The 13535-nt window shown below is 40.4% G+C and overlaps 1 protein-coding gene across 1 annotated transcript; it reads right to left on the bottom strand.

Annotated features, from left to right (window-relative positions):
* Window positions 1–4023: 4023 nt before the first annotated feature.
* LOC141078422 (microtubule-associated serine/threonine-protein kinase 3-like) lies at window positions 4024–11178 on the bottom strand (the record flags this gene model as incomplete). The annotated part of the gene is made up of 14 exons (XM_073565151.1): window positions 4024–4136; window positions 4290–4367; window positions 5121–5201; window positions 6459–6539; window positions 6639–6716; window positions 8001–8086; window positions 8436–8527; window positions 8626–8735; window positions 8884–9003; window positions 9241–9342; window positions 9503–9668; window positions 9816–9948; window positions 10049–10187; window positions 10970–11178. Coding segments are annotated over 14 exons (1588 nt in total), but the record flags the coding sequence as incomplete, so codon positions are not given.
* Window positions 11179–13535: the final 2357 nt, after the last annotated feature.

Genomic DNA, 13535 nt, shown 5'->3' with positions numbered 1-13535 from the left:
AAAAGAAATATTCTTGGCTGAACAAGACCCCAAAGAGGGAGAAAGAAAGAGGGATTTAGAAGAGAGGGAGGTAAAATATTACTCATGTAAAGAAGAAAAGTGCACCCTGGTATGTCTTCTCTTTTATTCCCCTTTCTGCCTTTGGGGGGGTCTTGTCCAGACTGAGTATATGTTCAGGGGTCTATATGTGATCAGCTATACGAACCTGCTGGCTGTTTGTATTTTCTTCTATTTGGCTCTTTATCATATATATTCATCCTCAACTTTGTGGGGATTATTTTTTTTAGTAAAAAGTTATATACCGTAATTGGCTTTTCATGTTTGCCACCCTGGATTTACAATATGAGATGATAGGACCCTCACCCCGGCTACAGGACCAAGTCACGGGGGGGGGGTGTATGTATACTGCATATATACATATATGTAGAGATATATGAAATATACGGCTGCCAAACATTCCAGGCATTTACCGATCTTCAATATAGCAGCAAAAATGAAAGTAGCACACCGCTTAGACAAAATGAAAAAAACCAGAGTTTTGATTCTCCTGGAAAAAGGTTCTCAGTAAACTGAAACATTGCTGAGCCCCAATGAGCTATTAAAACACTATTTCTTAATTTTGTCAATAGACTACTGCCTTCAGTTTTTACTACTTTAGATTTTTACATTTATATACCATATATACCATTATGATATCACTCATGTCAGTGGCTCTGAGGCACAGTGAGATTTATGGCAGCTGATTTGCACTGACAGAGACATCTTCTGAGCTGTATAAGAGTTCAAGCAGCCGCCATAAATCTACTGTGCCTCAGATACAAGAAAATAAACCATCCAGGATTTGTCAGGAGGTGAGCAGCGTCCTCCCCCCTCCTCACTGCACAGACCCCTCAGGGCCCCCGAGTTCTTACTCACAGCACCGTCTTGTCCTGCTCCTGTCCAGGTGAAGAAGCTGGTGCTGTGTGGTGACCTCTCTCCTGCAGACACACAGGAGCAGTGTGGGCATGTCTGCAGTTCGCTGGAGGAAGCTTAAAGCTATAATCTCCCTGCATCTACAGTGCAGCTTAGCTACATCAGTGAGCTGCGCACGCTGACATGGTTAACAGTGGCAGAAGCTCTGGATGGGCCCCTCAGATCAAGGGGCCCGGGGCGACTGCACCCTGTGCCCCCCTGCTAGCTACGCTGCTGAACTTGATCTAAGTTCACATTGTGTCTTTGTCTATGGTTGGGGGCTTGCAGCTGAAGCCCTAGAAAAACGTTTTCCGATGTTTGTGTTAATGGAGCCATCTACTATATAATCGTCTAATTTTGTCTGTCTGTTTGCAATGGAAATCCCGCGTTGCTGATTGGTCGCGGCCGGCCAGACGCGACCGATCAGCTACAGGCGCAGTCCGGCCGCGAATTGGCACGGATTTCGAACGACGCACGCCACCGCCAGGCGATATGCTGCGTTAGCCGCTGATCTCCCGACGGTTGCCTCGGGTCATCTCCTGCACGCACGGATTTGCCGCAATCAGCGATATTGGCGCGGAATTTAAATGGGATCTGTCACCCCATTTTTGGCCTATCAGCTGCAGCCACCACCATCAGGGGCTCATCTACAGCATTTTGTAATGCTGTAGATAAGCCCCTGGGGAAACCTGAAAGATAAGAAAAAAGAGTTAGATTATACTCACCCTGGTGTCTGGTCCAATGGGTGTCGCCGTAACATCCGGCACCTCCCATCTTCATATGATGACGCATGCATACTTTATCGGCCCTGTTGAGGGCAGAGCAGAGTACTGCAGTGCACAGGCGCCGAACCTCTCTGACCTTTCCTGGTGCCTGCGCACTGCAGTACTTTACAATACCCTCAACAGAAGCAAGGAGGAGGACATCATCGTATGAAGATGGGAGGCACCGGACCACGACACCCACCCCCCCTGGTGAGTATAATCTAACATGTTTTTCTTATTTTTCAGGTTTCATCAGGGGCTTATCTACAGCATTACAGCATTACGTTATCATCTTTGAATCGTCCTGTGAGCGCGGTGCCTTTCTCTATCTAAAAATTTATTATTATATTATTATTATTATTATTTCAGCTATAAGCTGCGGCCACTGCCTTTCTACAGCATTCTAGAATGCTGTTGATAAGCCCCGAAAGGCAGTGGCCGCAGCTTATAGCTGAAAAACGAGGTGACAAGTTCCCCTTAACAATGCAAGCCTATGGAGCGTCCGAACAAGGCCCCATAGACTTGCATTATAGAAGAGACTTCTTGCTCACACCGAGAGCATAGAGTAAGCCGAAGAGTCTGAAGAGCGATGACAGGCGATTCTGACAGCTAAATAGGAAAGGGTTATTTACAGTTAGAGCAGTCACACTATGGAATGCCCAACTACAAGAACTACTAATAGCAGACACTACAACAGCTTTTAACCAGGGCTGGATGATTTCCTCAATACACATAACATTGTGGGCTATATTTAATTTAGTGACAAAATGGACAATTGGTGGAGAAAGGTTAAACTTGATGGACCTAGGTCTTTTTTCAACCTATGTATGTAGCTATGTATCTATGACATCACACAAAACAGGAGCCGGACAGAGCTTGATCTCAGAGAAGACGGCAGTTGGGAAGTATATTACCCCACCACACTAAAGTACATACACGTTTAGTGAAAAAAGCAAAACTTCATGAGGATTCTTCAAACATGTATGACGTACAGTATTGGTATGCCATATATTTCAGAAATATTCTATTACAAAGGAATATTAATTAATTCAGAATTTTTATTTAATTTTTTTAAATTGGGAATTCCCTATCAGTATGTCTTTGGAGTGTGGGAGGAAACCGGAGTACCCGGAGGAAACCCACGCAAACACGGGGAGAACATACAAACTCCTTGCAGATGTTTTCCTTAGTGACATTTAAACCCAGGATCCCAGTGCTGCAAAGCAACACTGATAACCACTGAGCCACCGTGCTGCCCAAGTACAGCTTTGATGATGGACTTGCTGTACTAGATGTATATGGTGCCCTAAGGACAGATTGGACAAATGCATCTACTGATGCTGCGAGCGGCCCTGGATATTCCACGCCGGCAGGATGATATAATCCGGCGGAAGATGGAACCTTTGAGAAGAGATATAAAACTAATGTAAGTAATGGGACTCCATATTAGAGGATACTGCTTTGGTGTCATTGTGGCAGGACGGTAGAGAAATCTTATCCGTGCAGAGGAACAGGATCATTGTCACTCATCATACATGTGACAATCCCACCACTGACAGAAAACATCTTCTCCACATGAATTATTCTCACTGGCCAACATCAATCAACATAGGCCTTATTATCACACTTACGTCTTCTAGGTTCTCGCTCTTCTACTATTTTGGCATTTTGATCTTCTACCAGTTTTATTGCAGAGTTATTTTTCTTCTCAACTAGAAATTTATATAAAAAGTAAAAAATCAAGTCAATGATCATTGTCAGTCATCATACATGTGGCAATTGTATAACTGGGAGTTAACATCTCCTCCTCGTGACTATTTCTCAATCGCCGACATCAGACAACATAGACCTTATTGTCACACTTACCTCTGCTAGGTTCTGTCTCTGGGACTATTTCTGGGTCTTGATCTTCTTCCAGTTTTAATGCAGATGTATTTTTTGTCTCATCTTGAAGTTCATGTAAAAAAGTAAGAAAAACAAGTCAATGATCATTGTCAGTCATCATACATGTGGCAATCGTATAATTGGGAGTTATCATCTCCTCCTTGTGACTAATTCTCAATCGCCGACATCAGACAACATTGACCTTATTGTCACACTTACCTCTGCTAGGTTCTGTCTCTGGGACTATTTCTGGGTCTTGATCTTCTTCCAGTTTTAATGCAGATGTATTTTTTGTCTTATCTTGAAATTCATGTAAAAAAGTAAGAAAAACAAGTCAATGATCATTGTCAGTCATCATACATGTGGCAATCGTATAATTGGGAGTTAACATCTCCTCCTCGTGACTAATTCTCAATCGCCGACATCAGACAACATTGACCTTATTGTCACACTTACCTCTGCTAGGTTCTGTCTCTGGGACTATTTCTGGGTCTTGATCTTCTCCCAGTTTTAATGCAGAGGTATTTTTTGTCTCATCTTGAAATTCATGTAAAAAAGTAAGAAAAACAAGTCAATGATCATTGTCAGTCATAGATGTGAAAATCCCACCATTGATATATAATATATCCTCCTCGGGAATTATTCTCAGTCGCCAACATCAGACAACATAGACCTTATTGTCACACTTACCTCTGCTAGGTTCTGTCTTTACTACTATTTCTGGTTTTTGCTCTTCCAGTTTTAGTGCAGATGTATTTTTCGTATCAACTGGAAATTCAGGTAAAAAAGTAAGAAAAACAAGTCATTGATCATTGTCAGTCATCAATGTGAAAATCCCACCATAGACATATAGTGATGGGTGGGTGTGCTTGTTACTGGAGCTTTCCGAGCATGCTCAGGTGTTCTCCAAGTATTTTGAGCATACTCGTGAACTAAGTTTTAGTCCTCGCAGCTGCATGATTTGCGGCTGCTGGAACGCCTGAATACATGTGGGGATTTTTGCTAAAGAACAAGCAATCGCCACATGTATTCAGGCTGTCAGCCGCAAATCATGCAGCTGCGGGGACTGACTGTCTGATGTCGGTGACTGAGAATAATTCCCGAGAAGGATATATTATATGTAGTGATGAGCGATTGTGCTCGTTACTTGAGTTTTCCAAGCATTCTCAGGTGTTCTCCGGGTGCTCTCCGAGTATTTTGGGCGTGCTCGGAAATTAAATTTTAGTCCCTGCAGCTGCATGGTTTGCAGCTGCTAGACAGCCTGAATACATGCGGGGATGATTGCATGTTTTTTTGGAAATCCCCACATGTATTCAGGCTCTCTAGCAGTCTCAAATCATGCAGCTGCGGGGACTAAAACTGGATTTCCGAGCACGCCCAAAATACTCAGAGAACACCCGAGCATGTTCGGAAAACTCGAGTAAAGAGCACACTCGCTTATCACTACATATAATATATCCTCCTCATGAATTATTCTCAGTTGCCGACATCAGACAACATAGACCTTATTGTCACACTTACCTCTACTAGGTTCTGTCTCTGCTACTATTTCTGGGTCTTGATCTTCTCCCAGTTTTAATGCAGAGGTATTTTTCGCCTTAACTGGAAATTCATATAAAAAAGTAAGAAAAACAAGTCAATGATTATTGTCAGTCATAGATGTGAAAATCCCACCATTGACATATAGTGATGAGCGAGTGTGTTCGTTACTCGAGTTTTCCGAGCATTTTGATCGTGCTCATGAATTAAGTTTTAGTCCCCGCAGCTGCATGATTTGCAGCTTCTAGACAGCCTGAATACATGTGGGGATTGCCAGTTTTTTCGGAAATCCTCACATGAATTCAGGCTCTCTAGCAGTCTCAAATCATGCAGCTGCGGGGAATAAAACTTGATTTCCGAGCATGCCGAAACTACTCAGGGAACACTCAAACATGTTCAGAAAACTCGAGTAAAGAGCACATTCGCTCATCACTACATATAATATATATAAAGTGCTCTCAGTGAGAGAAACAAAATAGGAATCTTGTGGGTATGATACCTTTTAATGGCTAACAAATAATAGTAAATGTTGTTACAAAGCAAGCTTTCGGGACTGCTTACGTCCCTTAATCAGGCTGATATGCATATCAGCAGCTTATCAGCTTGATGAAGGGACGTAAGCAGTCCCGAAAGCTTGCTTTGTAACAACATTCACTATTATTTGTTAGCCATTAAAAGGCATCATACCCACAAGATTCCTATTTTGTTTCTCTCACTGAGAGCACTTTATATATTTTTTTCTACTGGCTAACACGGTACCAAACCACTTTTTTCGTTTTACATATAATATATCCTCCTCGTGAATTATTCTCAGTCGCCGACATCAGACCACATAGACCTTATTGTCACACTTACCTCTGCTAGGCTCTGTCTCTGCAAGTATTTCTGGGTCTTGCTCTTCTCCCAGTTTTAAAGCAGATGTATTTTTTGCCTCAACTGGAAAATTATATAAAAAAGTAAGAAAAACAAGTCAATAATCATTGTCAGTCCTTGATGTGAAAATCCCACATTGACATATAATATATCCTCCTCCTCAATTATTCTCAGTCTCCGACATCAGACCACATAGACCTAATTGTCACACTTACCTCTGCTAGGTTCTGTCTCTGGGACTATTTCTGGGTCTTGATCTTCTCCCAGGTTTAATGCAGAGGTATTTTTTGTCTCATCTTGAAATTCATATAAAAAAGTAAGAAAAACAAGTCAGTGATCATTGTCAGTCGTAGATGTGAAAATCTCTCCATTGACACATAATATATCCTGCTCGTGAATTATTCTGTCGCCGACATCAGACAACAAAGACCTTATTGTCACACTTACCTCTGCTCGGTTCTGTCTCTGGGACTATTTTTGGGTCTTGATCTTCTCCCAGGTTTAATGCAGATGTATTTATTGTCTCAACTGGAAATTCATGTAAAAAAGTAACATATAATATATCCTCCTTGTGAATTATTCTCAGTCGCCGACATCAGACCACATAGACCTTATTGTCACACTTACCTCTGCTAGGTTCTGTCTTTACTACTATTTCTGGTTTTTGCTCTTCCAGTTTTAGTGCAGATGTATTTTTCGTATCAACTGGAAAATCATACAAAAAATTAAGAAAAACAAGTCAATGAAAAACTCCTATAAGATTAGAGTCATATCTTTATGGTTGCTGATGCCGGATTGCTATGAGCTCAACCCTGTGGTCGGCGTTCATAGCACACCTATAATTCTGCTACATAGAGGGGATCTATGCATCTCCTCTATGTAGCAGAGGCGATTGATTTATGGCAGTTTCTAGCCTCCCATGGAGTAATGCAAAAATAAAAAAATGTTTTTAAAAAATATAAAAAAACAAAAGTTTAAATCCCCCCTCTTTCGCCTCATTCAAAATTAAACAATAAAAAAAATCAAACCTACACATATTTGGTATTGCTGTGTACAGAATCACCCGATCTATCAATAAAAAAAAGATTAACCCTATCGCCAAACGGCTGAGCGAGAAAACAAATCGAAACGCCATAATTAAGTTTTTTTGGTCGCCGCGATATTGCATTAACATGAAATAACAGGCGATCAAAAGAACGTATCTGTATAAAAGTGTTATCATTAAAAACGTCAGCTCGGCGTGCAAAAAATAAATCCTCGCCCAACCAGAGATCCCAAAAAGTGGAGACGCTACGGGTCTCAGAAAAGGGCGCAATTTTTTTTTTTGCAAAGTTTGGAATTTTTCTTCACCACTTAGATAAAAAAGAACCTAGACATGTTTGGTGTCTATAAACTCGTAATGACCTGGAGAATCAAAATCACAGGTCAGTTTTAGCATTTAGTGAACCTAGCAAAAAAGCCAATCAAAAATTAAGTGTGGGATTGCATTTATTTTGCAATTTTACTGCACTTTGAATTTTTTTTCCTGTTTTCTGTTACACGACATGGTAAAACCAAAGGTATTGTTCAAGAGTACAACTCGTCCCACAAAAAATAAGCCCTCACACGGCAATATTGACCTAAAAATAAAAAAACTTATGGCTCTGGAAAGAAGGGGAAAGAAAAACGAAAATGCAAAATCGGAAAAAAGCTTCGGGAGTTAAGGGGTTAAAACATCTGTGGGACATTAAGGGTATATATAGGGTTAGTTTGGGGCCTGATTGAACCATGGGCAGAGCATTCGTGATCAGTATCAGGCACCAGACTGTATGGCCCCTTATACCTTTTATGCGCAGCACATAAGAGTGAGAATTTTATACAGTAAAGTGTTGGATTGTTGATTATTTTAAAGGCACAAAAAAGCAGTGATTTTCTGAGCCCTCATGTAACATTTACATTACACCTTATGATCAGTGACGACAACAAGATGTCCTATAGACCTGCACATACCTGGCAATATGGGAGAGGGTGACTTGTTTTCAGTAGTGAAGCACTGATTATCACCATCATTTCCAGTTGGAGAAGATTCTTTCTGCCTGTTTAGTAGAAAAAAAATAAATTACAAGTGAAAGCAATGAAAAATAAAAAGACTCCTTTTTTATGGGCAATTAGGACACTTGGCCAAAATGAAGGGTATACCTTGCACAGGACTGCCTTCTGTCAGCAAGAATGAAGAATAACTAGTAATAAAGGGCTTTAATGAAATTGAAATGAAAGGCTGGTCATAATGATCAACTGTTATCACCAGCGTTATCACAAGCCAGACATTACAGTGATGATCAATCATGGGGGCGGTGAGTTCTGGATTTAGTATTGTGTCATATGCGTCTTGTATTTGGTATTCTGAAGATATGTCAGTACTATACCCTGTAATAATCTACTCACACGTCTGAGTGTTTTGTGCTGGTCTCTAGAGAGCAATCTGGAGATGGCTCATGGTCTTCATCTCTCATCATCATGGTATTGGGGTCATATAGCTAAAATACACAGAGTAAAATTAATTATATATATATATATATAGTATTTTCATACTATTTTAGTTATAGTTTTGTGGATTTACTGATGATATACTTACCTTAGAAAGTCTTTGAGAAGATGATACATAGTTTAGACTTTCTGGCCAATCACTGACCTCACTTGTGTCATCCTCATCTGAATCCATATGTTTGGGTCTCTTAATGCCAGCTACAAAGTACAAGTATTATCAAAGATTATTAATATAATCACAGACAGTCACCAAGTTATTACTAATAATGATGGGAACATATTGTCACATAAAATAAAAGACAAGACAAACGGCAACTTTAACCAGATGACGTCTCATTCTACTTACTGGGAAAGTAGCGGGTGTCCTCCTCTGATGTAATATCTGGCCTTAACGTTGGCATATTTTGAAGGTTCTCAAAGTCTAACTCACTCAGGAATGGATGACTCTTGATTTCATTTGCTCCTCCTGGAAACGGAAGACAAGAAAAAAGTGATCCAGACAATGTTAGGAAGACTGTACATTTTAAGTTAATCTAAACTGAAGATATAGCAGATCCAAAATATACTGTAAGTCATGGCATGAAGAATGGGGAATGGACAAGAAGATAACGCAGAGACCTCAGTGTTGATCCTCATGGAAATGATCTATTTGTCAGGTCACAGAGGAGCTATAAGTCATTATTAATACTACTATATATATTACCTGTCCCGAGTCTATGTGTTGGATCTTTTATGAGTAGCTGAGTAATGATGCTTTGAGCTTTGGGATGAAGAGCATGCTTTTTAAATTTCAAAGTGATGTTATCTGTTATGTAAAAAGTAAATATTACAGAAAAGAAAGTCTCTACATTTACTATCATTTAAAAAAACTCATCAAAAGCAACAAGTAACTAAACCAAAGAATGAACATAACAACTGAACCAAATTACTGTGGCATCACACAGCATTCAGAATATTTTACTTACCTGTGGTGATACTGTTAAAAATAATACTTTTGTATCTTCCTTTAAATGGCACATCGCCAGTAAGAAATTTATACATGATGATCCCTAGTGACCACCAGTCAATAGGCCTTCCGTAGCGCTCCCCTAAGATGACTTCTGGGGCTATATAATGCAATGTACCAATCATCTGAAAACCAACAGAACAATAAGAAGATGATCAATGAAAATAACTGTGACAAATAATATCAGTGGAAAAGTTTTCTATGTGAGAAAATATCCGAGAAGCAGAAATAGATCAGATCTGTAAAGAATAAGTTTTTTATGTATAGCTAACCCCATCATCAGGAAACTCTCTGGTGATGTCTTCAGTTTGAGCCTTGTAAATGTCTGATGTTGGTCTCATGAGTCCGAGTTTTGAAATACCAAAATCGGTGACTTTGATATGTCCAGTTGATGATATCATGAGGCTGTAAAAGAAAAGATATTGTCAGCCCTAAGTAATAACCCATAGACTGTATACCAAACTATAACTGTCTCTCCCTTTATTATACTGCAGCGCTCACTTACTTTCCAGGCTTCAGGTCTCGGTGAACCACACCATAGCTGTGCAGATATTCCACAGCAACAACCGTTTCTGCAAGGTACCTGCGGGCCCAGGCGAGGGATAAGCGACCATATAACTTTAAGAGACTGCCACAGTCTCCTCCTAGAGCAGAAAGCAAATATGACAGGTGAGGGTTTGTTATAATGTAAATTACACATGATGAGTGTGAATGAGAAATAAGCTGAGACATTGGGGCAGGGAGTCAATCATAGAGATACACTGTGTGATGTAGAGCGTATACTGTATACTGCAGAGTAATCCTATACAAAAAGAGAGCTGAGATCTGCCCCCTGCTGGTAAACTCGTACATTGCACTGTCAATCTCTGACAGCGGCATTTACAGCAGGTGACCTGGAGGTGAGCTGCTCTAAGCACTCATCGCCCCCATTCCATGTCAGTGGTTTGCTATGGCTGCTGAGTGTCTGCGGAAGACTACTATCCTTGCCACTATGGTACTTCTGTGAAGGTCAGTGTATAGCTTGGCTTCATAGTGGACCAAGATTTTCACCATATTCTGCAATGCCCATATTGCAGTACATAGTAATTACGATTATATAATCGCAAGTTCAGGTCCCTTATGGAGACTAAAAAATAAAATAACAAAAATATTTGGGGAAAGAAAATTTTATATAAACATCACTTTTTCTCCATTCAAAATAAATAATAAAAAAACAAATAAACTCAGATGGAATTGCAGTGTTTTTGTTGCCCCAACATCAGAAAAAAATGCAATAAGAAGCAATGAAAATTATTATCTGTCAGAAAGATGTAACCTTCCTAAACTGTTCTTCTGAGCATGTAGATTAATGAAATATAAATACATTGGTAGCTTTATATGTTTAAGCAGATATGGGCTGGATAGAGATACAATGGATATGTCTTACCTGCTTCAAAGTCCATGACCATACACAGATGTCGTTTAGTTGGGAAGGAACAAAACGTGGAGACAACAAAGGGACAATCAGCGAATATTGCGATGTCCCTTTCCTGATAGGCCATTTCAAGATACTCTGGATCCTCCAGGTTACTCCTTGCTTGTTTCTTCATGGCGAATACCTTGTTTGTGTCTTTATGACGCACTAAGTGGACGGCCCTGTAGAGGAGAAAAATCCATAATTTATACAGAATTCTTACTAACAGTCTGTCAATATGTCAAATGATCTTCTGTCCTAATAGTTAATAGTGATTAATAGTGATGAGCGAGTATGCTCGTTACTTGAGTTTTCCGAGCATGCTCGGGTGTTCTCTGATTATTTTGGCGTGCTCGGAGATTTAGTTTGTGTCACCGCAGCTGCATGATTTGCGACTGCTAGACAGCCTGAATACACGTGAGGAGGAATGCCTGTTTGTTAGGAAATCCCCACATGTATTCAGGCTGTCTAGGAGCCGCAAATCATGCAGCTACGGCGACACAAACTAAATCTCCGAGCATGCCAAAATACTCAGAGAACACCCGAGCATGCTCGGAAATCACGAGTAACAAGTATACTCGCTCATCACTAATAGTTAATACTAGATGTATGGCCGTCACTAGAAACCAATGTCTGGAAATACACAAAATTACTCAGCATAAATGATCACTTAGGGCTCATACTCACTTACGAGAGACTCGCATGATTCTCGTGCTAGTCTCTCGCATGAAAACCCGGCACTGCCACTGGCACTGGGAACAGAGCGTGCGGCTGCATAGAGATACATGTAGCCGCACACTCCAGTCCCAATGCCGGCGGCTGTGCCAGGTTTCCATGTGACACTGGCACCAGAATAGTGCGAGTCTCTCGCAAGTGAGTATGAGTCCTTATGGGAGGTTTTCATACATATCACATCATAACTGAGCTGAATCGGGACAAATAGATGTGGAGTAGATGACTAGATGTAGATTAGATCTAGTGCAAAGTGGTACCGATAACAACAGCTCGACACACAAAAAACAAGTCCTTACAAAGCTCTATGGGATGAAAAAATAAAAATGTTACACATCTTGGAATACAGTAACATTTAGATGTGGACTCATATACAGGAATTTCCCTAAGGCAGGACATATAGACTGAGGCACCATCATAAGGAGTTTGGGAAAAATGTAGATTATACATAACGCTCACCCAAAACCTCCACTGCTGATCTCTTTGATCTGGGTATAGTCGCTCTTACTTGGTTTTCTCATAGGGGTCAATGATCTGATCACGGCCTAGAAGAATAAGAAATGACAATGAGACATAAAAGTTGCAGGAAGATAAAAGCTGCAGATGCAGGAACTTCTCTACATTATGTCCCCGCTGATTACACTGCAGCAGATGTAGAGGACATGATACCAGCAGGACGCTCCCCAGACACTATTATATTATAGGGATATCCTCCATACACATGTATCATTGTACTGGAGGGGATGGTAAGGGACATCACACAGAGGAGACAGGAATAATAATAATAGGTCCAATCTACAATAAGAATAGAGTTAACCCACTGTACTATGGGGTGTAACATGTGATGTGTAATTCATACCCCGTTATCTGATGATATACAGATGTTTTCTCTGGTACTTACACTGGCAGATTCGGGGATCTCTGGTGTCTCAGATATTCCACCATCAGCAGTTGCCGGCTCAGTTGTCTCTAATATAATGATAAAATAATGAGACATCATGTATTAGACGATATCAGAACTTAATATATAACACATCGATATAAGAAAGGAAAGACAAATAAATGGTATAATACTAGTTATATGGATATTCTGCACATACTGTATATACTTATGGCACATCCATAGATAGATATACTCTGCCATAAATGTGTGATTGTTCGGGATCTGACAGTGACTTGGATGAGGACCCTGTGAGGTCCTCTGTGCATTTTGGGGCTGAAAAGATCCCAGAAGAGAGAACCGGAGGGGTTTTCAGAATTGCATGAGCCCTCTCTATTACAGTCTATAGGAGGTTCAGGAGCCGTCACCGGCCTCATACAGAGGATGAAGAGTAAATTTATATATTCTCTGGTGTCTCCATAATATTAATGTTTGTAGGAATGCGAGATGATCAGCTTACCTTCAATCAGATCACTTTTTAGCCCTGGCTCACTGGTATTGGGGTCAGCGATATTTCGGTGTTGCCCCTCTTTGGAGTCACCGGCCGGTGTTTCCTGATGGATATAATATGTGCAATTAATATAACAACTCACAAATACTAAATTACAGTACACAAAAGACAGAACGGACTAAACCTGGATTAACATAATTGCGGGGAATATACACGGCCGCTCCGCCCAGTAAATCCACATTAATATATAAGGGACTTGTATATACAACAGTTCTCCAATAATATCTATTACCAGAACTGCAGCATTTACAAGAAGGAAGATTGTGAAGATAAAACGACATGAGATATAGAAGATGACGGATTCTTACCAAATGCTTCAGTGGGCGGGCAATAAACTCTAGTACATACAGGAAATG

Source organism: Dendrobates tinctorius, unplaced genomic scaffold (assembly GCF_039654945.1).
Source record: "Dendrobates tinctorius isolate UK_male_01 unplaced genomic scaffold, ASM3965494v1 ptg000559l, whole genome shotgun sequence".
NCBI lineage: Eukaryota > Metazoa > Chordata > Amphibia > Anura > Dendrobatidae > Dendrobates > Dendrobates tinctorius.
Note: the sequence above shows the minus strand (reverse complement) of the source record. Positions and strands in the feature narration are given on the sequence as shown.